The sequence below is a fragment of the Oryza brachyantha genome, chromosome 2 (genome assembly GCF_000231095.2).
Source record: "Oryza brachyantha chromosome 2, ObraRS2, whole genome shotgun sequence".
NCBI lineage: Eukaryota > Viridiplantae > Streptophyta > Magnoliopsida > Poales > Poaceae > Oryza > Oryza brachyantha.
In genome coordinates, this window is record NC_023164.2 from 7,233,526 (window position 1) to 7,261,008 (window position 27,483).

General features: G+C 38.1%; 3 protein-coding genes across 3 annotated transcripts; 2 read left to right on the plus strand and 1 right to left on the minus strand.

Moving 5' to 3' along the window:
• Positions 1-9: 9 nt before the first annotated feature.
• LOC102709816 lies at positions 10-5,060 on the minus strand. Its single transcript, XM_040521099.1, has 3 exons — positions 4,662-5,060; positions 1,898-1,978; positions 10-776 (listed from the first exon to the last, which is right to left on the minus strand). The coding sequence occupies exons 1-3, from the start codon at positions 5,053-5,055 to the stop codon at positions 340-342; spliced, it is 912 nt and encodes a 303-aa protein (XP_040377033.1). The 5' UTR covers positions 5,056-5,060; the 3' UTR covers positions 10-339.
• Positions 5,061-8,488: 3,428 nt separating this feature from the next.
• Positions 8,489-14,209, plus strand: LOC102720487 (gamma-secretase subunit APH1-like). The gene is made up of 6 exons (XM_006647087.3): positions 8,489-8,802; positions 10,997-11,152; positions 11,302-11,387; positions 12,676-12,801; positions 13,050-13,177; positions 13,900-14,209. The coding sequence occupies exons 1-6, from the start codon at positions 8,690-8,692 to the stop codon at positions 14,038-14,040; spliced, it is 750 nt and encodes a 249-aa protein (XP_006647150.1). The 5' UTR covers positions 8,489-8,689; the 3' UTR covers positions 14,041-14,209.
• Positions 14,210-23,130: 8,921 nt separating this feature from the next.
• On the plus strand, positions 23,131-27,254 carry LOC102720767 (D-amino-acid transaminase, chloroplastic). The gene is made up of 5 exons (XM_006647088.3): positions 23,131-23,350; positions 24,450-24,505; positions 25,592-25,770; positions 25,978-26,651; positions 27,027-27,254. The coding sequence occupies exons 1-5, from the start codon at positions 23,146-23,148 to the stop codon at positions 27,119-27,121; spliced, it is 1,209 nt and encodes a 402-aa protein (XP_006647151.2). The 5' UTR covers positions 23,131-23,145; the 3' UTR covers positions 27,122-27,254.
• Positions 27,255-27,483: the final 229 nt, after the last annotated feature.

A 27,483-nucleotide genomic window follows, 5' to 3' on the forward strand; every position in this document is an offset into this window, starting at 1 on the left:
AATCAAGAGTAAAATACCAACCAAACCCAACAATATTTTGTCAACTGCTGACTAGCGAGAGCAGTGTATCTTACATGGGTATAGCTATTTACTCCTTTCCACCAACACATATGACCCAAGACAAAAGGGATGGAAAGGAAAGGTTTCATAGGGAAGTGTACATGGGAAAAAAAGGGAACCTCTTGTATGAAACTTCAGCTGCTAAACTAACCCCCAGCATGTGTTCCCTCTAGGGGAAAAGAACAAACAAAATCACTTGTTAGCAGTTAAAACCCCCACCAAGCATTTACAAGCATTAAGGAATAAGTGGAGCACTATGTACATTTGTTTATACATTAGTCAGCTATCTAGATTACTCTCTTGCCTGACTTGAACTGAAGCTGTTGGGCTAGGCACATTGTGCTCTATATAGTCATCCGAAGCTTCCTCCTCGTCATCAGAGGATAGAGTAGATGACCCCATCCATGACTTGAAGCCATCGTTGATTCGCCTCTGCATCTCTGGTGTCACTTCTATTTTTGTCTCCAGCATTTCCAGACCCGCATTGTGGGGAGTGTAATCACCCTCGTCGAGGATCACTGCAGCTTTCCTCCTCAAGAAGAAGGCAGTGCCAGCATATAGGATTACCAAACCCCATGCTGTAATTTCATAGCACCAGAAGAGAGGAACAGAACAACTACTTCCAAGAGCAAGAAGCGTTGATCCAAGAATAATTGCCATGAGACCAAATATGACAGCAAAAACTGCATTAAGTATAGCCAAGCAACGAACACCGCCTGCAATTCCAAGTTTGATATTAAAGGATACACTACTGTATTAATAGACATCAAAATATTGGTAACAATCACGTTTAAAATTTTTGCTAGTAACTTTCCGCAGAAAATATGATTTTACTAAAAAGATAAGAGTGAAATACAACAGGCGGTACTGTTGCCACGTTGTATTAGAAAATTGTACCAGCTAACACATCAGCCATATACAATCATTCCAAAACTGATATATTGACAAGTTATTATACGAGTATTAGATTAGGTTAGAATTTTTCTTCCAATACAACCATGAAATCAGATGCTAAAAAGATCCAGAAGACAGCCATCAAACATGCTTGGATGTTGATGTTTATCACGTCAGCCACTAATATCCAATCTTGTCCACAACAGATAAGATAATCATGACATCATCACAGGACTATAAATGAAAGTGCCATGTGAGAATTTGTGCACAATTAATGGTAAAATGCATGACAAATATATAATCAAAATCTCATTTTTAATCATTATACTTAAGTGGTCTATACCAAAAAAGTTTCAATTTCAGAATCACTTTCTCTAAACTGGCGTCCACTTATTTCAAGCTAGTAGATAATGTCAGAAGTGTTCTGTCTATTGGCTGAATAGATGGGAGAGACCAGTGTTAGACAATGTGAATGTTGGTGAAGCCTATACCCTATAGTAGTGATCTACTTCCTCCATCCAAAAAAAAACAGAAATTCATTTTTTATTGGGACAGAGGGAGTATTTCGGAGTGGATCACTTTTATCTCAACTAGAGGTAAGTGAACATTGAACATTCTGAATGGGCTTCTTTATCCATATTGAAAATCTTTGGAGAAGTTAATTGTCTCTAATATTCTATCATACTTACAGCTTCGTTGCCTGTATTGTGAACGTTAGAGATCAATCTTAAGATGATTGTAATATTGGGAACATGGGTATATGGAGTGAAGGAAAATCAGTACCAAGTCTCAAAAGCACCAAAATTAAAAAATGCAGAGATATGTGTTCCAGAAATCTAATTCATTTAAATATTTCAAAAGCTGATACAAAAAGAATGACCAAAAGGCCAGAAACAAGATGCAATTTTTAAAAAGATCTCTGATAAATATGCATAAAACTCACCTCTTTTAGAAGCACAGAAGTTATTCTCAACAACACAGATAAATGGATGCCTTCTTGGAGCGGCATATGCAACAGATATACCTGCAATTATATGCAGCTTTATTACTCCAGAAAAGGTTTATGGTATGAAAAAAATGGGAATGGAAAAAAGAAAAAAAACTGTATTATACCATATAAAAATAAACATCAACATGAATCATTCATAAATGATACTCCCCCCGTTCCAAAATATAAGCATTTCTAGAATTCAAATTTTGCACCACAATATAAGCACTCCTGCACTGATTCTCATAACTTTGCTGATTCCAATGATTCCACGACCAATCAAATGCTTGGTAAAAGAATCTCAACAATTCAAAATTTGACCACTGAAGTGGCTAAAAGAGAATCCTTTGACAAAACCTTAGTGTTTGCCAAACAACCTAGATATGCTTATATTTTAGAACAGAGGTAATACTTAATTTGCAGGCAATACAAGAGCTAAGAAAGTGATGTGGTAGAATATAGCCATCCCATGTTTATTCCTACATTGTGAAGCTCAAGAGTTATTGCTCAATTGGAACTCAAAGCCTGAGTTCAGGGCACAAGAACTGAACTGGGTTACTTGTTTTGCCTTTACAACAGCAGCATACTGATTCTGTTTGGGTTACCTCAAGAAAGGATGTCAAAATGCTCATGCTCGCCACTCGCCAGATCCCAGATTCAACAAGGTCTGCATCTCCTTGGCTGTGCCCAAGTTTCATCAGTTAAATCAATGGCACAACTAACTTCATCCTCAGATGAGCACTCCGAAATCACCAGTGGGGCTTCAACCAGCAAGCATTGTACATGATCCTGGATTAATTTGCTGCGACTCAACGACCTCTCTACTTGCCAATGCCTCAGCCCCCCATCGAGTACATCCACACTGTTGAAAGCTCTTGTAATCACCAAGTTACAAAACCATGTACCCCCATGTTAGTTAGAGATCTTGTCTGTTGTATACCTCCTGGCAGCTATTGACCGGTAGCCATCACATCCAAGAAATTCATGAGGTAATGTGATAGCGGGGGGAGATTTTCCCTCAAATCTTTACTATGTTCTTAATGAATCTTCAAGAAAGAAATGAAACACCCTTGAGGCAAGATAGCAGAACTCAAGATCAGGCAATGATATGTAAATTAAGGCAGACCACCTTACTTCATTGAAAGGTGAGACCACAGGACAGGAGCATAAACAGAGAGCTCAGGGTGCTTTCTTAATGTAAGTAGCTTTCGGTACATCTGTCTGGCACGCATCTCATCAAATGATCATAGTTCATGGTCGTTAATTCGTAACTTCCTATTATCCTATTTCAAGCCTAATTCTAATTTGACACTTGTTTCCTTCACAGATGTACTTATAATTTAAGGAGCTAAGATTAAAGAAGTCTGGAAGTTACAGAAGGCCATGGCTAATGTTAAATCACAGAAAAAATTGTCCTCTGTACATCATTTGGATTCCAGAAAGTTTGAAGAACCTCCCCAGTTTTTGTCTGACCAGTAAAAAAAGGAATACTGTGAAACCTTCTAAGAACATCTTAAAATACTGCTCTTTTTATTTGCTACTTAAATGGATTCACCATTTTCTCATGGCCATGGTGAAAGATGCCAACTGACAGCTAAACAAGCAGCAGAGTGGCACTTCTGTCATCATGGGCAAGCAGCCAACTGGCTATCAAAATAGGCTATACAGGCTTGATAGCTGCTTAGGCATGAGAGTATATTAGTTCCTTATAGAAAAGGGCTGTTAATTGAATGGCTGGATTATTTGTTAGCTGGCTCTTGTTAAAAAGTTAACCTGTTTTGTTTAATAAAGCAAGGAAAGAATAAATCAATAAAGTCCCACTTTCCTGAGTCCTCTCCTCACAAACAAGTGCCCTTGTTCACCTGGTGCTTTCCCTTTCAAGCGCCCAGCTTCTACTTACCTTTTGTGAGTTGTAACACATTTCTTAGACAAACTCAGTCCAAATGCAACCTCAATTTCCGCTGTGCAAGTGTACTATGACTACACAATGGAGATATTTTTTATGTTTCAAGTGCATTCTCAAATTGAACATCTTTTAATACGATTATAGTACGAACTAAGGAAATGTAGATGTAGCATCAGTTGCAAAAACCTGATGAATGGCATACCAGGAAAAGGGAAAAGGAAATCAGAGCCGATTAGTCAATACATCCTCTTGTTTGCATGTAAGTTCTACATGGTGCAATATTCAACGAACAGTTACAATCTGGATCCAGATTATGATCTAAACCTTTTGCCACTGGTCACTAGTAAAAAAATGTGATAAACACTATGCTAAGTCATGAAACTATTGGCTCATAACTACTTTCATAAACTGGGATGAACTAATTCTCAGCAAAGCCTCCAATATGAAGTTATGAAACGGAAAGATCATAAATCATGAAGTTTCATTTCACTCAATGGAATTGCACAAAATATCATCTTTCCAGGAAAAAGTTAACTTGATTCCCCACCGGTTAATCATAAATATCAATTGACACGATTGGTCCAGAGAAAAGTCAAATGCAATTTCAGGTGCAGATATGGTCAGTCCATGTCCTATTCCTATATAACTAAGTAGACCTCATAAATCTCATGACTTTGCTTACCAATGAAAATAATTTTGTCCTATGACCATTTCTGGTAAAACATAGGACCAGCATCAAATAGTAAAATACCCCCAGATCACATTTGTAAAGAAAGACAATACAGAACACGGCACAACACACAAGCTGCTCACCAGATACAAGGTAGGCAGACGAGACGGCGAAGAGGACGGCGGACGGCACGAAGACGACCATCCAGTAGAAGTCGGCGGCCTCGGCGGTGGTCATGTAGAACGCCCCGCCGCGGTACCGGTACGCCTCGGGCTCCTCCTCCCTGCTGCTGGCCGCCGCGGGGAGCGCCTCCAGCATGCGCCGCTCGCGGCAGAAGGGCCGCTCGGCGGGCTCGGCGGGGAACACGATCCCGAGGCTGACCCCGGCCGCCGCGGCCACCGCGGCCGCCACGCAGGCGGCGGCGGCGGCGGCCAGCGGGCGGCGGAGCCGGGGCAGCGCCCGCTCCTCGTCCCGCAGCGCCGCGTACGCGCGCCGCGGCATGAACGCCTGCCGCAGCGCGTCGCCGAGCAGTGCCATGGGGGCCAAGAAAGAAAGCGAGCAGGATGGGTAGAGTAGGAGGGGGGAGGGGGGACGGCGGCAACCCTAGACGCGGCGTGGCGGGTAGGTGCGGGAATCGGGAGGCATGGGGGGATTTCTTCTTCGTCGGTTAGTTGGTTTTGGTTTGCCTTGCACAAGGGGGAGAAGAATGAGTTCTTTCGTTCTTTTTGGTCGCCTTGTTGGCCCAAAAAGTCCGGCTTTGATTCACCCGGTAGGAGTACTTCTTGTACCGGTTGATTGGCATTGTTTTGGGTCAAAGGTTCATAATTAGGTTTAAAAAAACAAACAGAGAAAATAGTACTCAAATTAAAAACTATAGTCAAATAAAATTGAGACCGTAGATTTTTTACAAAAGAACTAATTGTGAAAAGACATTAATATAGTGTAGTATGGATATATCATATAGGGGCGGGTCCTCGGCCTCGGCAGGAAAATTGTCAACCCTAGGATGGCTAGTAAGCCTCAGTTAGGAAGCGCACCATGTATCATCTTATTTACTACAATGGACAATACTTGACATGTCAAACTATATTTCAATGAGACCTACGAGGTTCTCCCAATGTGATCTAATTAGCTCCTTTTTATGATGTTGCTTGAGTTGGAATGGTGATGCCCCTTGATTTATATTGGAGGAGAACCTAGATTAGTAGAGGACTTTTTGACCATTTGACAAATTAACCACCTTAGCAAGAACCAAGCAACACAACACACAGGAGTAGGGCATTACACAAACTACATCTCAAACTTGTCTATATTGATTGTCAATTGTCTGCTCTTGATCTAGGGAGTTATTGTGTAGGATTCGTCACCTAGCGTTACCTCCTAGGTTGAACACAAAACGGGTGGCTTGGGTTCTACTCTCAACATTTATTCAACGAGACATAAATGTAGCATGACACTAATATATTATATATGACCAGACCAGAGTCACAACAACCGTGTATTATTTAGGTTATATAAAGCTTGATAACTTAAATATATATTCTAAAAATACAACAAACAAATATTGATAATTTGGTCTTCTCTTACTGAATCAAACAATATACGTGCATTGATAGCCAAACATTGGTCCAACGCTAGGGCGCTACCTTGGTGCCGTTAAGATGGTGAGCCCCGCCATGCCTACCGTCACAAGTAGAAACAACACTATCGTCAAGCATTTATTTTCTCCTCACGTGGCACATACCTATGTGTTAGATACACTCAAGCTCATTATCGTTGGTAGACTTCATCGTCCCCACACATACACATGGATAGTTTTTTAGAGCCATCACTCATATTATCTCCCACTATTTCTACTCTCCAGATTGCAAGGCTAAACATATATACAACTTAATTAGTTAGGGTCACCTGCAATAACACATGTGGTTATATGGTAAACAATAGATGGCACATGAAGTTCGGTCTTTAATCGACTCAGGTGCACTCCACCTGTCGGTATGCAACTAACACTATATGCACACCACTTGCCGTCTAAATCTAAAAGCATGTTTTTCACCATTTTATTTCACAAATACAATAAGCCTTCACCTCTTTTAAAAAGTAAAATAGTTTGCATTTATTGAGATTAAATGGACCATGTCTAAGCATGGTAATGATTAGCATATGAATTAACCTAAACCACGTTGTATTGATTTCATGAACTTATAGTTCAATATGGTCAATCCATGCTAAACTTATTGTTGGATAGGTTATCCGTGGACAACTTAATTAACAAGAGAATAGATATACATGGGTTCCATATGTAGAAATTGATTAAAATTTGTACAAAGTTGCTCTTCTACGTAAAAAACCATCCCACCAAATTTTAGTTAAATTTAATATTTTTATAGTGTGAACATGAGTTTAAAAGTTTTAGGTCCGAGTTTGTACATACTAAATGAATATGAACAAAATAGGTAAAATAAGTACAATAACTAGAAAGACGAATCTATAGACCCTATGTTCTTATCGTTAGAACCATTTGGTCCATTAAATTTTAGAGTCATCATTTCAAATCTATTAGAGCATATTATGAATATGTTCAAGTGGAAAAACTGATTAAACTAACCATTCCTACCCTGAGCCATGTCGGCCGTGTTCAACAGCGGAGTGGCAAGGTACCAAAGGACGATCTCCACAGTGCAACACTGTAGATGACCGTTAGCTCCCCTTTGGGCAGAAAGTGTCGGTGGCCATCTATTATTACCGTCGTGTCATAGGCAGCAGCTACCACTTATCAGCAGCCCTCGGACCGAGTTCCCCATCCCACATGCACCACACACACACCATATTAGGCCATTGGCATCGGAAAAATAGAGCAAAAGAAGCTAACCTCGGGTCGGTGACACCCCGCTGGCAGTACTGCGTGTCAGGCCGGCGTTACTACCAGCATGGTTGGCACCCTCCCCAACGCGACGACAATTCCGTTGTCAGCCACCACGACAGTTGGACCTCGGCCTTTCTCCTAGCCTGAAGCAAAGCACCGGTCAACCTAGCGACATGGCTTTGCAGTGTGTCAACCGGCACCGGTCAGACTGCTAGGAATCTCTCGGCGCCTCAACTTGTGCTCTCACAATTAGTACCACTCCACTAGCATTTGCTGCCAGGAATAGACGAGAAAGAAAGGGGATCAACAAAGTACCGCCGTAATGGTGCTGTGGAAGTGGTTGCTGATGGATGACCATTGATGACGCTATCTTTTTCGTTCGTTAACGTCCGGTTTGGGCATACCCTCCTATGTTTGGTTAACATATATTAAATAACCTATCGATCCTCGCTAGACCATCATATATTAAGGATATGACCTATTTAGGAAGTAAAAGCGAGATATGTAAAATTGATACCTAAAATTGAATTTCAGAAATTAGGCTAGAAAACATGTCTCCAACATGTTCCCAATCCTATTACCCAATTTTTATGTATGCCTAAAAATCAGCTCTCTCGTATTCTAAATTTAGAATATAAATATGTGTTTGGCCGCGTTCAGCAGTGGGTTAGGGAGGGATAGTTATCCGACACAGAAAACATATTTATAGATTAGTACATGATTAATTAATTATCAAAAAATATAAAATATATTAATATAATTTTTTAAAACAACTTTTCTATAGAAAATTTTTACAAAAAATATACTATTTTGCAGTTCGGGAAGCGTGCACGTGAAAAACGAGAGGGCTTAGATATCTAACTTGCTATGTCAAACGCGGCCTTTGTAATACAAATTATTGAGTTTTAGATTTCTTTCGAAGAAGAACATAACTTTTAGATCAACCCAATACAAAATTTTAGAAACAAAACGATTAACATTACCTTCAACATGCTATTAGGATACGTGACTTTTGGTCACCGGATAATAGAGAGGTAATACACGTCTCCCTATACGTATAGTACGTATTTCTGCACGGAGAATCCCAGTTCATCCGAACCCACTGGAATCAGCGTTTCTACCTCTACCCCTCTTCGTCTTGTTCTGCTCTGCTCCTTTCGAAGCCTTCGCCGCGTCTCCCCTCTCCCCTCTCCCCACGGGCTCTCGCCGGCGTACGGCGCAGGCCCCCACACCGCGTCCGCCGAGCTAGCCCGGTGCTAGCGGCCTGCCCAGGCCTGCGTTGGCCGGTCGCCGTGAGGATAGGAGATGACGGTGGCGGCGGGGCTAGGGTACGCGCTCATCGCGCTGGGCCCCGCCCTCTCCATCTTCGCCGGCGTCGTCGCCAGGAAGCCCTTCCTCGTGCTCACCCTTCTCACCAGGTCTCTTCCCTCATCCTCGCCGGGTCTCTTGAGCCGCCTGCTGCATGTTGGATCAAATCGCGCGTTTTTTGTGACGTGGTGACAAATTCGTGCATCTGAGGCGTTCGATTGGCGTCCAAAGATGAGGAATTAAGTCGATTGTGCCAGGGTTTCGTGTGGATTTTATTACTCTGTGCTCTGGATCCGGATGCTACTTTCTGGCCGTATCATATGGTGCGACTTTTTATTATTAGAAAAACTGTGAGTCTGATTAAGGAGCAGATGTGTGGAAAATCAAATCATAGATTACTTAGCTGTGCACATGATGCCACTCTCCCTGGTGTTGCGCATATCACCTTTTGCCCTTATTTTGGTGTGCAGCGTCCATCGAAATTACATCATATGCTGCAGGAAGCTTACAATTATTTAAAAAAAATGTTGTTGGCAGTGTCTCTGAGTGGATAAATGGCTTTATATAAATTTAGTAAATTGTTGCCACTGAAATTTTGTTTCCAGTTCTGCTGTCATGTATCCTGACACCATAACACTGCAAGTATTGATCTACCGCATACCTATGGGTTTACAATGCTGTAAGTTAGTCAAGATCTATGTTAACTTTATGGATGTATCTATTATCAGGAGATTTTGTGCAGGATAGTGTTTTTGTAACAAACTGATCACATGCCTGCTTGGACATTGTAGAAACATCATATAATCCCTACAGTTCCATAATTCATGTCATTTTGGACAAGAGTGTGGTAAAACTTTTAAAACATTGACTATTAATAACTTTTAAAATATTTAGTTTGAAAACACTAGGACATGTATAGATGAGTCTTAAAAATTACTTAGTAAAAGTAAATATTTATTTATTTATTTTATATATTTTATAGAAAATTATGGTCAAAGATAGATTTTAAAGACCGCGTTGTTGTCCAAAATGGCAGGAATTATCAAACTGGAGAAAGTATGTCTTTCTGTAATATGCAATCCAGCAGGATACGGAACTTCTATAGAAATGTTCACCTCTGCACCCTGCAATTAAACTCACAATATCCTCAATATGTCCTTGATTTGGATATGCAAAATACAAAATACGCAGGCTTACTGTTACTAGTAAGTCATTGAAATTGTTCATTGTAGCAGCTAGAAAAATGAAAACCTAAAGCTCCCTCCATGACTTTGATGTTGCTATTCTTGACTTTCTAACTGCTTTATATGACTTTGATGGGGCATGTCCTTGTCTTTGTATAGAGAAAATTTGTCCAACAAAACAGAGCTAATGTAAAACAAGGAAATATCTTGGAGAGATATGTATGATCATATTTTTTTTCGAAAAATCATGGATTAGTATTATCTGAATATAAGAGTTTCAATGCTTGGCTGTTTCCATTATTGATTACAGAAATATACTTCCGTTGTCCAAACTATAGCAATATCAGGGTGTATAGGCTGGGGTTTGCTTTTTTATAAGTGTGTTCTCTAGACTCGTGTCACCCATCAGAGCTTTCATTTAACTGTAAGATCATTTCTTAGGCTTCTATTGAAGGTCTGGTTTAGGACCTTTCAAAAACCTTTTCTTCTTTGCTGCTCAACTCCTGCACATTTGTTAATTTTTGGATAGACTATTACTTTTGGGAATTTCCTTATCAAACATGCTTCCAGGAAGGCACACATTGACAGGAAGCTGGCTTTATTGATGACAGCCATGGTTAGTATGATAGGATTAAGTGTTTAGCTACCAAGATATCATATATATTTTCAAGAAAAAGATGGCCTCTTCCACTATATTAGAAATTAGAAGGACTTTATGAATTTCAGTAAGCAAAATAACTAGAAATCAATCACTCAATCCAAGTTGGCATTGGAGCCTTGCTGTTGTGTCAGGGGTTGAGCACGCCATACCCCATAAATCTGTAATTGCTATCTGAACCATTATTTGGCAGTACTCTTTGGTACGATAGTAGCAATATTCACATGACATGCTGCATAAACTCTGCTGTCATGGTACATAACAGTAACTAACTACTAGTCTACGACACTGTATTCACACATATGTGAGGTACTTGTGGGACTGATTCTTTAGATTCTAAAATGCAAAACACTGTTATGCCTTCATATTTACATGTTAATTTAATTCTTTAGGTTATGAAATGCAAAATGCTTTTATATCTTCATATTTAAATCTTAATTTTGTTAAATTCTATTTGCACAGCACTCTGTTCTGGCTTATAAGTTTGATCATTCTCTCGGGAATATGGAGGGTGTTTCTTCCTATAACATCAGGAGCTTGGTGGCCATATGTAATTCTTATCCTTACATCTGTTGCATTCCAAGAAGGCATCCGTCTTGTCTTTTGGAGGCTTTACAAGTAGGTAAACCATATTAAAATTTGAAGTTAATGCCTTTTTCTTGCAGTTCCTATAACGTATTTGTTATGCATAGTGATGACATAAATATGGAACTTAAACTTGATTTCTTATTTCTTTCCATATGATATGTGATGGTAACTGTTTTCAGGAAAATGGAAGAGATGCTAGATTCCTTCGCTGATAGAATATCTAAACCGCGCCTCTGTTTGACAGACAAGATGCTAATATCTTTGGGTACGTTATTGCATTAATAGGTCAACATGCACTTGGCAAGATTGGCTAAATATTTCTCCATCCAGTACTTTTAGAAAATATTTATTTCTCTTTGGCTCGTGTTTACCTTGAATTTTTCATTTAAAATAGGTATGCACTGTTATCTTTACTATCTTCTCATTTCTATGAGCAAATACATATTGCATTTGCAGATGGCTGAATGATACCTCCATTTTTTAGGTGGTGTGTTCTTGCAATTTTTCTACACAAAATGAATTGAACTTACACATTGTGTTATTCACAAGCATCCAGCAGGTTTCTATTTTCCTGGTGCGTCATGTGCTTGGGCCCAATTGCAGGCAGGATGGCCTGCATGGCTGCTGTAGCACGTGATCAATATATGTATTTGTTGTTCACATAACATCAAACGAGTTCACGTCAGTTGCCTTATAGATAAGATTAGATTTGCTGATCTGTTTCATAATAGTCAAGTCACCCAATCCAATCCAATCTACATAAGGATTGGTTGTCTCTCTAAAATTCAAGGAACGAACAATTGAAGTCTTTAGTCTCTTGAATTCTTTCGCCTCTCAACAGGCCTTATTGCCTTGGTGGCAGCAATGGCCAACCAATCAAGGGTGTGTCCTACCTTGCTCTTGGTACGGTCATACCTTTATCCAACAAACATCCACAACATAGGCTAATAATTGCTTGTGTTCCGAAAATTTCTAGTTAGACTATCTAAATGGCATTGACTTTGATACAGGTAACCTAAATCATACATGTCAGTATTTTGTTTAAAACAACTGAGTGTGAGTTTTCAACACTCACATTCTTTACAAGGAGCACTTAACAGCAGTTCATATTCTTGTTACAGTGCACTTAACAGTTTGACGTAATTATAAATGTAAACTTTAGGCTTTGTATTACATTATAGGTCATCTTGGATCATCTGGCGTTAAGTTCATATTTTACAGATATATAAGAAAGTGCAATATGTGGTAGGCTTTAGTGACTCAAAACAATTGCAGTGCAGAGTTGGTATGGTTGGAAGGTTCACTGCAACCAACACCGATGCATTCTTCTAAGTGGAGCGTAGGACAGAGCCAAGGCACACATATGTATACAATGATCAAAGTTAGAAAATAATCAAAACACAAAGTATACAATATTGGCTCAGCTTAATATTCTAAATCCAAAATGTGCATTCGCTTAGTAATTAGTGTGAGCAATTGAGCATTTGTCCTTCATATTACTGTAAGTCAAAGATTATAGGTGCTATTGTTTGAACTTTGAAATGTCTTTGCAGCTGGTGGTTTAGGTCATGGAGTGGCTCACGCTGTCTTTTTCTGTCTTAGCCTTTTAACTCCAGCATTTGGCAGAGCCACATTTTATGTTGAAAGGTGCTCAAGGATGCCATTTTTCCTCATATCGGGTAAGTCATAGTTTCTCCTGGCTCTCTAATATGAATTGAGCTCTAACCTCTAGAAAGAAAAGAAGCCTTCTAAATTCTAATTGGATTGGTGGTAAAGAATTTTATAAAACACCTCTTTCCATTAATGTTGTGCTGTCATTTGTCATCATTATTTTTGATTTCATAGATCAGGGTGGTATTTGATGCAAAATTGTGTTGTCCTGAACTTGTATTGTTCAATGTTAATGTTCTCCATGTGCCGTTTGCAGCCGTTATTGCACTTGGATTCCTGGTTATCCACACATTCTCAATGATTGTTGCTTTTAATGGGTATGATGAGAGAAAGAGGAGTGATCAAGTATTTGCTCCAGTTGTTCATCTGATTGCTTCTGTAATGGTAAGAACTAGGTTTTGAATTTTTAATTTGAACTGAGTATCTCTTAATGGCGAACTGAACAATGCTTCAAGAAATTAATGTCTTGATAATTTTGTATGCAGCATTCGTTGTGTTCTCTATATAAAATATAGGTTTGACTATACAAAGTCATGAAAACTTAATCTGTTGAAGCTTTGTTAGGTTATTCCATATTCTGACTTAGCATTGCTTCCGCAGAGTGGATATGTCGTTTGAAATGTGCTGAACTATCGTACTGTATACTATGTACAGCACATGTATTAGCACTTCACTGTTTTGTTGTTGAGAATATTTTGTAGTGAACTGAAACAGTGAAATATTAGTATGTTACCCCCAAACTATAGGAAAAATATATGATATCATGTATAAGGTAATGCATTGATAAGTGTTTCCAGATTTTGAAAAGAAGTTACAGAACCTATTACCTATTGCATTGTGATTTTTGAAGGCAAACTTCAACTTGCATGGAAGGTTTAAACGGTGTCTTATTTCCACCATCATGAAACTATGTCACCGGTATCCATCTTTTGTAGTATCCTTAATCCTTTTTATATTTCCATCTTAGTAATTACATTAGTTGAGTAGCATGCGGTATGGGACATGTGAACGTTTCTTCTTGATATCTTTGCGTGCAGTCAAGTATGGTTTACACAATGCACTGCTGAATTTGGTTTTGGCCTGACTATACCATCTGTTCATTTCAGACACTAATGAATCTTGCACCTGATGGATGCGTGATTGGTACACCACTGTTATGCGTCATGAGTGCGGTCACACTGCAGTACTGCTGGCGAATGGTATGGCAGAGATTATCTGAGCACCAGCATCGGCAGTTCAACAGCTAGTGCCTGACGATGCTCCTTACATGGAGTCATGTCATGTCCTATTTTAGTCTTTTATATGGGTACTAGGACCAATGATGTAGACAGAGAATTAGTGATGATGCTACTAGTGGATTTACATCTTATGAAAAATGCATGCAATTCAATCTCATAACTGAGACATTGAAGCCCATCTGTTTGGCTGCTCATGATATATTTCATTTTCTTTTGCTTTGATTTCAAGTGGTGTTGCGGATTCAGGTTTCGGCTTCATCAAAGCTTGCAACTGTCATCTGACTTCAAATACCGTTCTGGCGCTTACTGCGTATCTTCCTTGGCTTCAGTTTCTAGTCTAATGCTGTGGAGAAATCTTCAAAGCAGTGCATGATGCTTGAACAGTGTGCCATTGAGTACAATGTTATGGACAAAATATGCAGTTTCTCCAATAGCAAGGAAGATTCATTGGTGGCAACCATTTCTAGCTCGGGTGATCACAAGTTCTAGTGTTCTACTAGGGTTGCTTTATGACATGTAAGTTTACTTGTGACGGACATGGGCCAGTCAAGTCGCCCTATTTTTAGGCTTTTGTTTATTTTTATAAGCTAAAATTTAAAATTTCAATCTTAAATTTGAGGTTGATTTTAAGATTTTTTTCATTCTAGTTTATTTTTCAGTTTTGGTTTTTAGAACGTTATGAATACGTATGTAAAAGTTTTATTTGTAAATTATTTTTTGTTTATAAATATATCATGTAGTCTTTCTTTTAAAAACATAAAAGATGACCCGATGGTCTCGATGCTTGGAGACAAATGGGTTGTCTGTAGGCCTACTGCAGTCAAAGGGTAGTACGAAGCAAGCAGCAGGTGGGCAAAACAGCGAAGAACATATGAACTGAAGGCTGCTGTCTGGTTCTCCCCTTCTGCTTGTTCCCCAATCCTATCCTCTGTTTTCTCTGATTTTCCGGTCAACTTCTTCCCTTCCCAATCTAGTGCTTTTCCCATTCTAAACTTTATTTCTTCTTGATCTCTGTCCTGAATATTTCAGCGAATCGTGGTAGGTTTGCTTGTGCTCACCTGAGGTTGGTGGATTGATATTGAAATTGGAACGTAACGATACTTGAATTTTTTCGCTTATTCTTATACTTAATTGATGAAATTTAAATTTTAAAATTTAATTTTAGAGTTGATTTTGAGTTGTTTTTATCGTAGTCTATTTTTAAGCCTTACTTTTAGATCGCTAATAATATATATGAATTATTTTTCAATCATCAATATCTTACTATTTTAAAATAGAAGTTTTGTCTGCCCATCCACCCCACGAAAAAGAATCATCGCACAAGTAAAAAAATAGAACACAGGCAACACACAAAACGACCGGTATCAATGGAGGTTTCGTGGATGTGTCATACACATTAATTAGATGATATATCAGCACAAAAGGAAATATTTACATGACAAAAGAAAATATTTGCATGAAATTGTGAGGAGAGAGATGGAATTTGTTTCATGGTCATAAAACGTTTGGGCATTGTTACCAAGTTTTCGGTAGCACAGTGAATTAAGAGGCTTAAGGCATTTTATACGATCAAACTCAGCAGTAATTAAATATTTTATTTAACTTTGAAAATAGTACGATGAAACATTGTACTATGAGTAGTTGTTTCATGAATCGTTTTATCGAGTTAATTGTTTTGAAAATCATGTAGTACAACTGAGCATGAGATTGGCCTTAGCAGGAGGCGGAGGCGAGGGCCGCGCGTGCCAAACCGCTCCCTTCGTGGGCTCCCGTGGTCACGTTCCACGGGGCTCGAAGGTTTTTTTTGGCAAGAAAAGTAACAGCCGATTTGGGCTGGTTCGCAGTTTCAAATGGGTCTAATTGGATCGTGATTACTGTATGCATCAATCATCCGGTCAAGTCACGTTCTCAACTTTCTAAATGGTACTACTCCGTACAATATCTTTTAAAAAATATATTTAAATTTATTTTACATCTCATTCATTTGTACTCTTAGATAGTTAATTAATTATCACAAATCACACATCTATTCAGCTGTTCAGTATAAAGAACAAGAACTGCAAGGCCTTACACATATAGGATGTAATTGGTCAAATTCGCAGGGTCCTTTCACAACTTTATATAATTCTTATAATTTTTAGCTCAAAAACCTATAGGGTTGATTCTTCCTGGTGCTCTACATATCAGTTCACATACAAATAGCTAGCTGTAGATTTTTTTTCACCACTTGTACTCACCACATGTAGGCCCAGTTTGCAAGATTATATATTTTTTTCCTTCAAGTTATTGATCCTTCTCCATGTTGCAGCTCTAGTTCCAGCTTCATGTTCTTTTCCTTAAAAAATCAATGTGTAATTTTGCTTCAACCATTCTTCTAATCTAAGGAGTTTAGTTTCATATCACATATTATTTAGTCACACATTTGATGCTCTATATGTTTGGTAAAGATATACAACCTTTTGCAACATTAATGTTCCAATTGATTTAAGCTTATATATCACTATTGGATATCGTGTTTTGATGAAATGACGAGACTGACAAAAATCTATGGCATAAACTGCATAATATCTGTTTTCAAACAATGTTCTTGAAAAACAATATTCCTTTTTAGATATAGTTTTATTGTGAAGTACGAATATGTAACTAATGATGTACGTAGAATCGTAGATTGGAGGTTGTCGGCTTGCTAACAGTCGTTCCTATGTGTATAAGTAAAGGCATCTACAAAAACTGTTACCCATGGGCTGCATATTCATCAGAGCGTTTGCACCATGAGTTGACGAGCTAATTTATTTTCTTAAATCTTCTAGCTAACTCATGAATAACTAATGCATTTTTTTGAAGGTTCTACCTAACTTATGCGTGGTTGAAGCTAATTTATTTCTTAAAACTTCTAGCCAACTCATGCTTGGCTAAGGCTCTTTAATATTCATGAAGTAGGTATCAAGCAATAGCTAGAAAACTATGGAAATCTCTAAAAAAAAGTATAGTATGTATATATATGTTGAATGTTTCAAGATAAGTTCTAAAATAATAATCTAGTTTAGATATGTAGCATGTTGAGTGGTGGCCTATAAATAGGCAACCAAGGGTGTGAGGGATGTACTCTTGCACATTGAAGTAAATGAGAGCTAACTTACAACTTACTCTACACAAGCAGCTTCCTTCTTTAGTAAGACACAAAGCAAAACAACTTCTCTATTCCCTTGCTCTCAACCAATTCTACAAAATAATTAGCACCAACCAGCACTAGCATTAGGTTTCAAAAGCTAGTACTGAACAGTTGACAATACTTTTTTTAGAGAAGGGTATTTTTACATGGCCTCTATATCCAATTGGATATATGTAGCCAATTTTTAAAATTTGGCAACCTAGCCCAAGCCCAAGTAGAGAACTTAGCCTCTCAAATAACTCAATTTGAAATTCATGCTCCTATAAAAATTTAAACCTAGTACCTTAGGTGCTACTCAGGTCACTGTAATCACTAGACTATATGTCCTTTCACAATAGTTGACAATACTTACATGGTTCTTTCTTTTTCCGAGGAAAGAGCCAGTGGTTTTGTCATTCATTGCAAATTAGCGAATTAGCAACGAACTGATTTTTGTCCTTATGTTTCTATTTCAACCTTTTGTTTGTGTTCTAATCCTAGTGTAGCGAATTAGCGATGATGCTACTAGTGGATTCACATCTTCTGCATTGATGTTGTGAGTGTTACTTGCAACAGAACGCTATGTCTTTGAGACGTTGCCAGTTTCATCAGAGCGTTTGCACCTGTACTCCTCGCGCATGGTTGACATCGAACCACTCTCCATGGGCGCTCGCCGATGGAGCCGATGCCGAACGCCACAAGAAACATTGAGCGTGCGTGTGTGCGTCATCTGATGTATAATCAACAAGAAGAGCACCACGCGCTAGCCTAGCCATGTTGTGCTTAGCCTGTGCATCATCTGTTCTCCTTGATAGAGGCTCACCGGGCGCCGACACCACCACCGTCGTACTACTCGCCACGGTTGCGCATTTACTAGGTGGAAGAATGGTCAAGAACCAGAACCTGAACCCGAAAGAACTCGTTGCCGCCGTCATGTCGCTCGTCATGGTTTTGCCCGTGAATTTCCTGAGACCCCGGCGAGAGAAAGAAGAAGAACCACAACCCAAACAAGCGCACGGTGTCCCTCTACTGTTCACCCACCTCTCGCTAATCGACACTAATACCACCTCGACGATCTTGGCCGGCATCCAGTTGGGTATAAAAAAAGTTATGTGTTGCTTGGTTGTTTCATCAAATCAATGCCAATGCAACAAGTTGCGTGTGGTGGTGGTGGCTGGGTTGGAAATAGCAGCAGCAAGACATGTGGCGGATGGGGATTTTTGGCGGGTCGTCTGATGAATCTCAGTGTGATTCGCGTAAAAGGAGTCGAGGCGGCGGTGCCGAGCCAGATCACCTCGATAAGTGGAGCGATGACAGCTCGCTGAACCTTGAGAAGAAGAAGAGAGAGAGAGGAGAGGAGGGAGTGGTTGCGTCCTAGCAGCAGCACCGCGTCCCACTGGACAATGCACGCTGGGACGTAGGGAAGAAGAAGATGTTGAGTCGACGGGAGGAGGAGAAGAAGAGGGAAGGGAGAGGAGGAAGGGATTGAATGTTGGTGCTGACGTGGCCCAAGGAGGATGCGTGGTACGTGGCGCTAGCGGATAAGGAGGGGTGGTACGCGGGACCCAGTTTCGCTTGCGCCGCACCGGATCCGGGCTCGCTTCCAGTGCCCGCCTACTTCCAGTAGCGAAGGGGGTAGCGTTGCTGTAGCTTGGCTCGTACTTAGGTTGCTTCAGTTGCATATGCAGATAACATTCGGTAGGATAGCGCTGTTCTTACTCCTTAATAGAGAGTAGGATAATTATTACTACAAATGATAATATTTTTTATCTTTTTTCTTTACTGTTCCAATAATATATCTACATGTAAAAAAATTACAATTACCAATTAAAATATTTATAATTACAAAACAAACTAGGAATAGTTTTGTTCAAACAGGTCTGCATCCTATGTATTTTAATAGTCTAATTTTGCTATGCTTTAACAATGGATCAATAGTAGTTTTGTTTTACCTGTCTACTTACTCTATATTTTAATGTATACCACCATTGACTTTTTGTCACATATTTTCTATTCGTGTTATTCAAAACTTTTGTGCAAAAATAAAAAATAAGTTATAATTAAAACATATTTAATGATAGAATTAATCACAAGAAAATAATTAGTAATTACATAAGGTTTTTTAATAGCATGAATAGTTAAACATATATCAAAAAGTCTACAACGTCATCTATTAAAATGCAGTGGGTGTACCTTGTTAGAATACTAAGATAAACATTTTAAACTTTAACTATTAATAAAAGTGCTAAGTCAAATATTTTTATACTTTGACTATTACTAATTAAAAAGGTGCAAATTTTACTTTAGGCCACTGTTTATCACCTATAGTTACCTTGAACCACCCTCGGAACTAGGTTTTCACTTTAGACCCAATAAATTTACCATCAATTACAAAAATGCTAAGTCAAAAAATTTAGACTTTGACTACTACTAATGAAAATGTTTAAATTTTACTTTTGGTCACCTTTTATCACCTATGGTTATATTGGACCACCCTTAGAACTAGGTTTTCACTTTACACCAAATAAATTTACCATCGTTGAGTTTTAGACTACCCTAAATAACTCTTCACATCATGTCTAACTTCTTTTTCACCCAATATATAGATTGCACATAGGTGAGAGTTGCTCGGTGTACTAGATCCGATATGTTTGAACTTTGAAGTCGTCGATGTGTAGCAAAAAGATTGTTCGGAGTAGCTCAAATTACAACAATGATAAATTTATTTGGTCAAAAAGTGAAAGATATGTTTAGGGTGATTGAAAGTAAAAGCTAGTAATAAGTCATGGCTCAAAGTACAAGTTACTCAAAAGAATTAAAAAGATTGATCACAAAAGAATAATATCACTAGATTTATATCTGAACGAATAATGCTGTATTGTGAAACGAAGATGGTATTCTTTTACATTATTTTTTCATTTTTTTTATATCTGAACGAATTTTGATGGTAGATCAGTCCATTCCTGCGGTTTTTGCCAATCTAACCTACTATATATTCTGAAATTTTCCATGTAGTTTCTGTCTTGCTGTCTACCTGCGTGTGTTTTCATGGTTGTAGCGTAGCTACCACACTCAGGTCCATGAACAGAATTGGTACTTAAGTGGTGAGGAATGCAGATATGTTCCTGATGCAGATGATCTGGGAATAACTGCTTCAGAAACCTTTAGTTTTAACAATCAACTTCTAAGTCATTTGTGATTGTGTTCTAGGTACTCACGTTGATAAATATCCTTGATATTTCAGTTTAGGGCCTATTTGGTTCAGAGAATTAACCCATAGGAATAGAAATGCATGCCCACATCAATCCATTGGAATTTTTCCAAAGGATTTAAGTGAATGAAAATTTCTATATTTTTCTCTCTACAGACGTAGGAAAGGAAAATTTACTTTGTTTTTCCTATACTTCATTTCTTCGAATCGAATGGTTTTGTTAGAAATCTAGTCCTTAGGAATCTAATTCTTTATTTTCCCTCCAAAACAAATAGGTGCTTAATGATTCAATTTGATTGTGATCCATAGTGGAAAAATTTATACCTTCCAAGTCTGGAAAGGTATTTGTGATTGTGGCCTTATGCAGTGTGATGCCAGTTTCTTTAGTGAAAAATTGTAAATTTGTAGCTCACAAGATTGTAATTAATTTGTAACAAATTGTCATGGTTCCCTGTCGCTTTCTTACTGGTCTGGATGTGCTTGAAATAGTTGGATATGTGTGAAAAGGGGTGATGAATACGAAAGGATCATATCTTTAGGATTATGAAGTTTGCCTTTTGATGTCGACTTTAGGTTGCTGCCGGAGTGTTTTTTCTACGGTATTGCTTGAGCTAATTTTGAAAGCAATCATGGGCTCTTCCTTTGTTGACATGAAATTTTAGATGAAAAAAGAGCTATAACATTTTGCTTAAAATACGATTTTTCAAACCTTAAATGTGCTTTGCATCGTTGTTATTCTCACATTAATGATGGCATGGTTTACCTCTGATGTGATTGCTTTGTTCTTCATATAATGCGCTTCTAGGAGATGCCTTTTGTTTTCAACAATGTTTGCCATGCAACTAAAACATCGTCTCTTCTCCTGCGGCGGTGCTGCCCCATCTTTTGGCTTATTCTTATGCTTATAAGTCAAAATTTGAATTTTTCCTTAAATTTAGAATTGATTTTGGGTTTTTCACTGAAGTTTATTTTTCAGCTTTGACTTTAGATTGATAAAAATGTGTATATAAAATTTTATTTATAAACTATTTTTTGTTTATAAATACGTTGTTTGGTTTTTTTTTCTAACAACAAACAATTACCCGTAACCTCCCAAGTCTATTGTTGAGGTGAAGTACGTTGTCTTTTCTGTGTTTGTTGGACCTACTTTCATCACCACATTTGGATGATATTTGCAAGACAAAGAAGTTGGATGCTTCTTTGTTTTAGAGATTGTCATGTTCTTATTACCATTTCTCCTGTCTTGATTAAAATTCACTTGATTACCATTCCTCCTGTCTTGATTAAAATACTTGATTCATTCCGACGATTCCACCGATTTTTAATAGATGGCATCTTTAAACACTCATTCAATCATTCGTGTTATTAAAAAGCCTTACTTAATTATCCTTTATTTCAATGATGATTTATTATTAAATATATAGTAAATTACACTTTGGTATATATTTTATTGTTGTGGTTTGGGCTATGCCGAACTGTTTTTTCAATACACATAACGATCTTTGATACATCAATAAACTTATATTTGCCGAAACAGGGTGAGATGTGACTAAACAAGTTATTCGATGTGACGTAAGCCGTAACAACAATGAATTTAGTCTCACTATGTTGCTCTCTATAGGTAATAGAAAATCAAAATTTATAATCTATTTCTACTATTCTCTCGACAGTTCTAGAAACATGAGAAATATGGACGGGCATAATTATCCAAGAAAATATCCCATGGAACAGTGAAACCATACATTAGTGCGTGGTGGAGGATGTGTCATTCGGTACATGCTAAAGCAATACGATCTGATAAATATATAAAAATCTCTTAGGAAGATTTAATATACAACATTATCACTAATCACTAAGTTGAAAGTATTGATATTTTCTTATAAACCAATGGATTCTTTTAAGGTACCCTTAAATGATTGTAAGCCGTTCATTGCTTTAGATCTAACGTATCTGGTTATACTATACTAGCATGTGTAGAAATTCTATAAGAATAAAATAGGAACCAAAATATATAGCTCTACGATAAAATTATGTGTCATATATCATTTTAAAATAGATACATTGATAAATATATCTTACCAAAGTTTGAAATTGAATATTTAATATACTTATAAAAATATATAGTTAGATATAAATTTTACTGTACTACCACCAATGCAAGTAAAATGTACTGTAACATTCTCCAAACCAATGGTCCAGGTCAAGTTTACTAGTCATACTATTACTAGAGAACACCGTAGCATTTCTCTAATAAATTTACACATTCAAAGTGAAAAAAAATAGGTTCGAGGGGTTTCAAAACGAAACTTGGTAAGAAAAGAACGCTTAGTGCAATTACTCTTTAGTGAATTTTAAAGATAGCTTATATTATATAAAATTTTGAATTAGAAGAATGAAAATTGAATACCCTGTCTAAGGATACGCATAATGGTATTTATTTATTTATTGGTTGACTCTCTTTTTCGCCATACAAGTAAATTTGATGAAGAGGAGTAAGAAAAATTATTGTTATGATGATAATGGCTTAAAATTGGCCCTTACCATTTATTAAAAAAGTTGTTGTATAAGGGTGCCAGTAAGAAAAATTGTGTAATAAAAAATATTTTGTTGTATAATTAATATATCTAACTATTTTTATATATACCAATATAAAATAAGTTTTTATTATTACGTGGATACGATGATATATTGGGATATATCAAAGAAAAATTGGATGGAGAGTAAGTTGTTATCATCCACTTGACTGCCACCGATGCTAACGTTATCATTCACTTACACTTGTCCTCCTCCGATGGCCGCTCTCTCGGCCTCACCTCCTACCGCCGGCGTCTCACCGTCGCCCCGTCCTTCCCTCGTCGCGCACAAGAACTCCGTCACGTGGAGCGCAGCCGCCGGGTTCCCTCCATGGAGGGCGAGGGCGGCGGTGATCACTGCCGCCACGAGCTCGAATTGGACCGGTTTGTGTTCTACTCCACTGTCTTCCTCCTTAGGTTCTCTCGAATTCGGGCTCATACCTTAGGTTGAAGCCAAAAAGATGACACCTTTCTTCTTTTTCTGAAATCTGGTTCTTTGGGACCGTTTGTTCTGTCAGTTCTGTTCAGTGTGTAGTTTCAGGATAAGGGAGAGATGCTCAGATGGATAAAAGTGCGTACTGCGTCTGCATTCTTGTTCAGTTCTGAAGTATCCCATCGATCCTATAGTTTTATCATGCAATCTGCTCTTCAATTTTTCATGTGTGTTCATAGTTCTTACTACTCTCGAACTGAATTACCCCCCTTGCCGTTGTTTCCAATTGATTCAGCCCAGCTATAAAAGATTGACGAATTGAACTGTTTCTGAAGTGGTGGGGGAATGTGGATGTTTTCCTCATGTAGATCTTCTGGGAGTAACTGCTTCAGAAACGTTCAGTAGTAACTCGAACTTTGAACTGCCAAGTCCTGAAAGCAGGTCTTTTGGTTGCCTTCTGTGTGCTCATGCTGATGATGGTCCATGTCTGTGAATCAAACTGATGATGATCCTTAATGGTGGTCTGATGCATTGTGACTTGTGAGACCTGTTTTCTTTAGTATAAAAACTGCAATTTGTAGTTCACAGGGCTGTAACAATATGTCATGGTCCTCTGTCGCTTTCATAGTGATCTGGATGTGCTTGAAATAGTTGGATACATGCGAAAGGGGCCAATCTGAATATGAAAGATCATATCTTTAGGATTAGATTTGAGGTTTACCCTTTGATGTTGACCTTAAGGTTTCTACTAGAATGTCTTTTCTAAGAGATGTTTCTAATATTGTTTTAGCTAGTTTTTGTTAAGAAAAACTGCAATTCTTGGTATTGTTTTGTTAATATGGAAAATGAGAGCAAAAAAAAATTTCTTAAAACAGGATTTTCAGAAGCTTAAGTGAGGTTTACATTGCTGTTTTTCGCACCTTAATGATTTCATGGTTTAGCTCTGATGTGATTGCTTTGACTTCATATAATGTGCTTGTCAGGATGCTCTTTTTTTTTAAAAAAAAAATAATGTTTGTCATGGAACTAAACAATATATTTTCCCTGCAGCACCTGCCGAGACCATTGTCACCGAAAATGATGTCCCACTCTTGTCCTTTGCTGAGGTCAACTTCCTTTTCTTTTCTGTGTTTGTTAGCACGAGTTTCATTACCATCGATGGATGATATTTGCAAGACAAAAGTTAGATGCTCCTTTTGTCTGAATTATTGTTAAGTTGATTAATACCTGACCATCCCCTTGTCATCCAAGGGGTGACCTTTTGGCTTTTTCAGAGAAAAACCAAATGGTATTTTTGCAAATGAAAAAATAATTGTGAATAAAACTTTTATATACGTGTTCTTGACAATCTAAAAGTCAAGGCTAAAAAATAAACTACATTAAAAAAAAATTCCCAAAATCAACTTTAAATTTAAGGTTGATAATTTAAAATTTGTCCTATAAGCATATACAAAAGTGAAAAGATGAGGCTGCTACTCAATTGAAATCACATTTTATGTTTTAAGATTATTTTTTAGAAACATTGTTTCAACCACAGTATGATTGGAGCAGACAACCTTTCAAAACACTTGCCTCTAGGATTTCTTAAGTTGACTGTGGTTTAACAGTCTGCGGCATACATTTGTGCATTACACTTAGATTGTGCTTACAAGTTGACTTTTCTATCCGAGAGCAAAAGCAATATACCGCCCGTGTATGGAGAACTGGATAAATAACATACAGTAATCTTTTATTTTTTTTGTGTTAGGAGTTTCTCTTATTTTTTCCCTAAAAAGAAGTAATTTTGTATCATGAAATGCCATTGCCATCGGTAAGAATGTCCAACAATGAGTTCTGGTTAAAGCAATGTCTTAGTAGTTGGCATGAGGTGGTAAGTGGTGAGAACCTTCACCCTTGAGTATTTGTTTAGTTCAATCTTGCAGTTGAACACAGTCCGATTTGATAGGACTGAAGAATTTGAATTATGCATCAAAACACTAATTGTCGTATGCACTGATCCCTTTAACAAGCCCTTTGGATATAGCTCCAGTCATGCTGATTACTGTGTTTCCTATTACTTTGAATTATTCATAACAGTATCTGGTTTATTATCTGTCTAAGAGGTTCTCACGAAATGATTGGACAGAGTAGGATCTTCGTTTGAAAAGTGTTATCACTGCAGACACGTAAAATCAAAATCTTTACCCATATAGGTTGCAGAAAGGCTTGATGAATACCATGCCTCTGGAGCCAGAAATCAAAATTACATGGCCATGTATTCCAGTATTTTTGGTGGAATTACCACAGATCCTTCTGCAATGGTGATACCAATTGATGATCACATGGTTCATAGAGGACATGGTGTTTTTGATACTGCAGCTATTATGGATGGGTAAGATCTTATGGCTTCAATCAATTATGCCAAACAGGAAAAGAACAGATATCTAAATATCTGTAACAAATTTATAATAGATTTTTGTGTATGTGTGTGTAGAAACTTGTAAATGAACAAGAAGGGATCATTGTTTTTACTAATTTCCATGAAATTCTTATCCAAACACCACGTTTGTCAGTATTAACTTTTGCAGTTTACTGGCAGGCACCTCTATGAATTAGAACAGCACCTTGACCGCATCCTGAAGTCTGCGTCGATGGCCAAAATCGCGCTGCCCTTTGATCGTTCAACAATTCGGAGCATACTCATCCAAACCGTGAGTGCATCAAAATGCACCCAAGGATCGCTCAGGTACTGGCTATCTGCTGGACCAGGAGACTTCCAGCTATCTTCATCTGGTTGTGCAAACTCTGCTCTCTATGCAATTGTCATTCAGAGTCCATCCTTGCCAGCACCAGCAGGCTGCAAGGTGATCACCTCATCGATACCGATCAAGTCTCCGCAGTTTGCAGTCATGAAAAGTGTAAACTACATGCCCAATGCACTCACCAAGGTGGAAGGTGAAGAAAATGGTGGGTTCACTGGCATCTGGCTGGATGACGAGGGTTTTGTCGCCGAGGGTTCCAACATGAACGTTGGCTTTGTGACAAGGAGCAGGGAGCTCCTGATGCCCCGTTTCGACAAGATCCTTAGCGGGTGCACCGCGAAACGGGTTCTGGCCCTTGCTGAGCAGCTAGTGGCAGATGGAATGCTCAGTGGGATCACTTCGAGGAATGTGAGTGTCCAGGAAGGGAAGGCTGCCGATGAAATGATGCTCATTGGTAGTGGTATTCTTGTCAAGCCTGTTGTTCAGTGGGATGATCAGATGATTGGCTCAGGTAAAATGGATTTCACTCCTGAAATTCAGTTAGATGTTCTTATTTGGTACTAGAGTATCAGGGCTGTTTTAGTTTTTTCAGGGAAAAACCCAAATGGCCTATTTACAACAAAAAAATAATTTATAAATAAAATTTTTATACACGTATTCTTAATGATCTAAAAGCTAAAGCTGAAAAATAAACTAAGATGAACAAAAAATCCAATCAACATAAAATTTAAGGTTGAAAATTAAAATTGACTTATAACCATAAGTAAAAGCGAAAAGATGAGACTGACATTTTTCACTTTACAGCAGAAAAGTAGATTGCTTTTTAGCCCTCCCATTACTTACTGTAAATCTTTTCCGTGCTAATTTATTCCTATATCCAATACAGGGAAAGAAGGCCCAATTGCTCAAACGCTCTTCAACCTCATTCTTGAGGACATGAGATCTGGTCCACCTTCGGTTCGAATCCCTGTCTCTTACTGAAACCGCTCATATATCACAGATCCTTACACGGCTATGCGATAAATAACAGGACATGTATGATAAGGATCTCTTCTTTGAATAATTATGAGAATCCTAAAACTCAGTCGCATAAATCTATATGATGCCTTCAATATCTGCATTTTCAGAAGGTATGATTTGGAGAATTTTTTTTATTTTTTAAACTTTTTTAATAAATAATATTATCACTAAATCTTAGGAAAAATATTTTCACCGTATGAACCTTTTGGCCACGCCGCTAATATTGGCGTGACAAAACAACATTGCCATGCAGACTTTTTAGCGTGGTAAGCCATTGTCAGTGGCGTGCCAGGCATGGCAGTCTTGCCACGCCAACTAGGTAG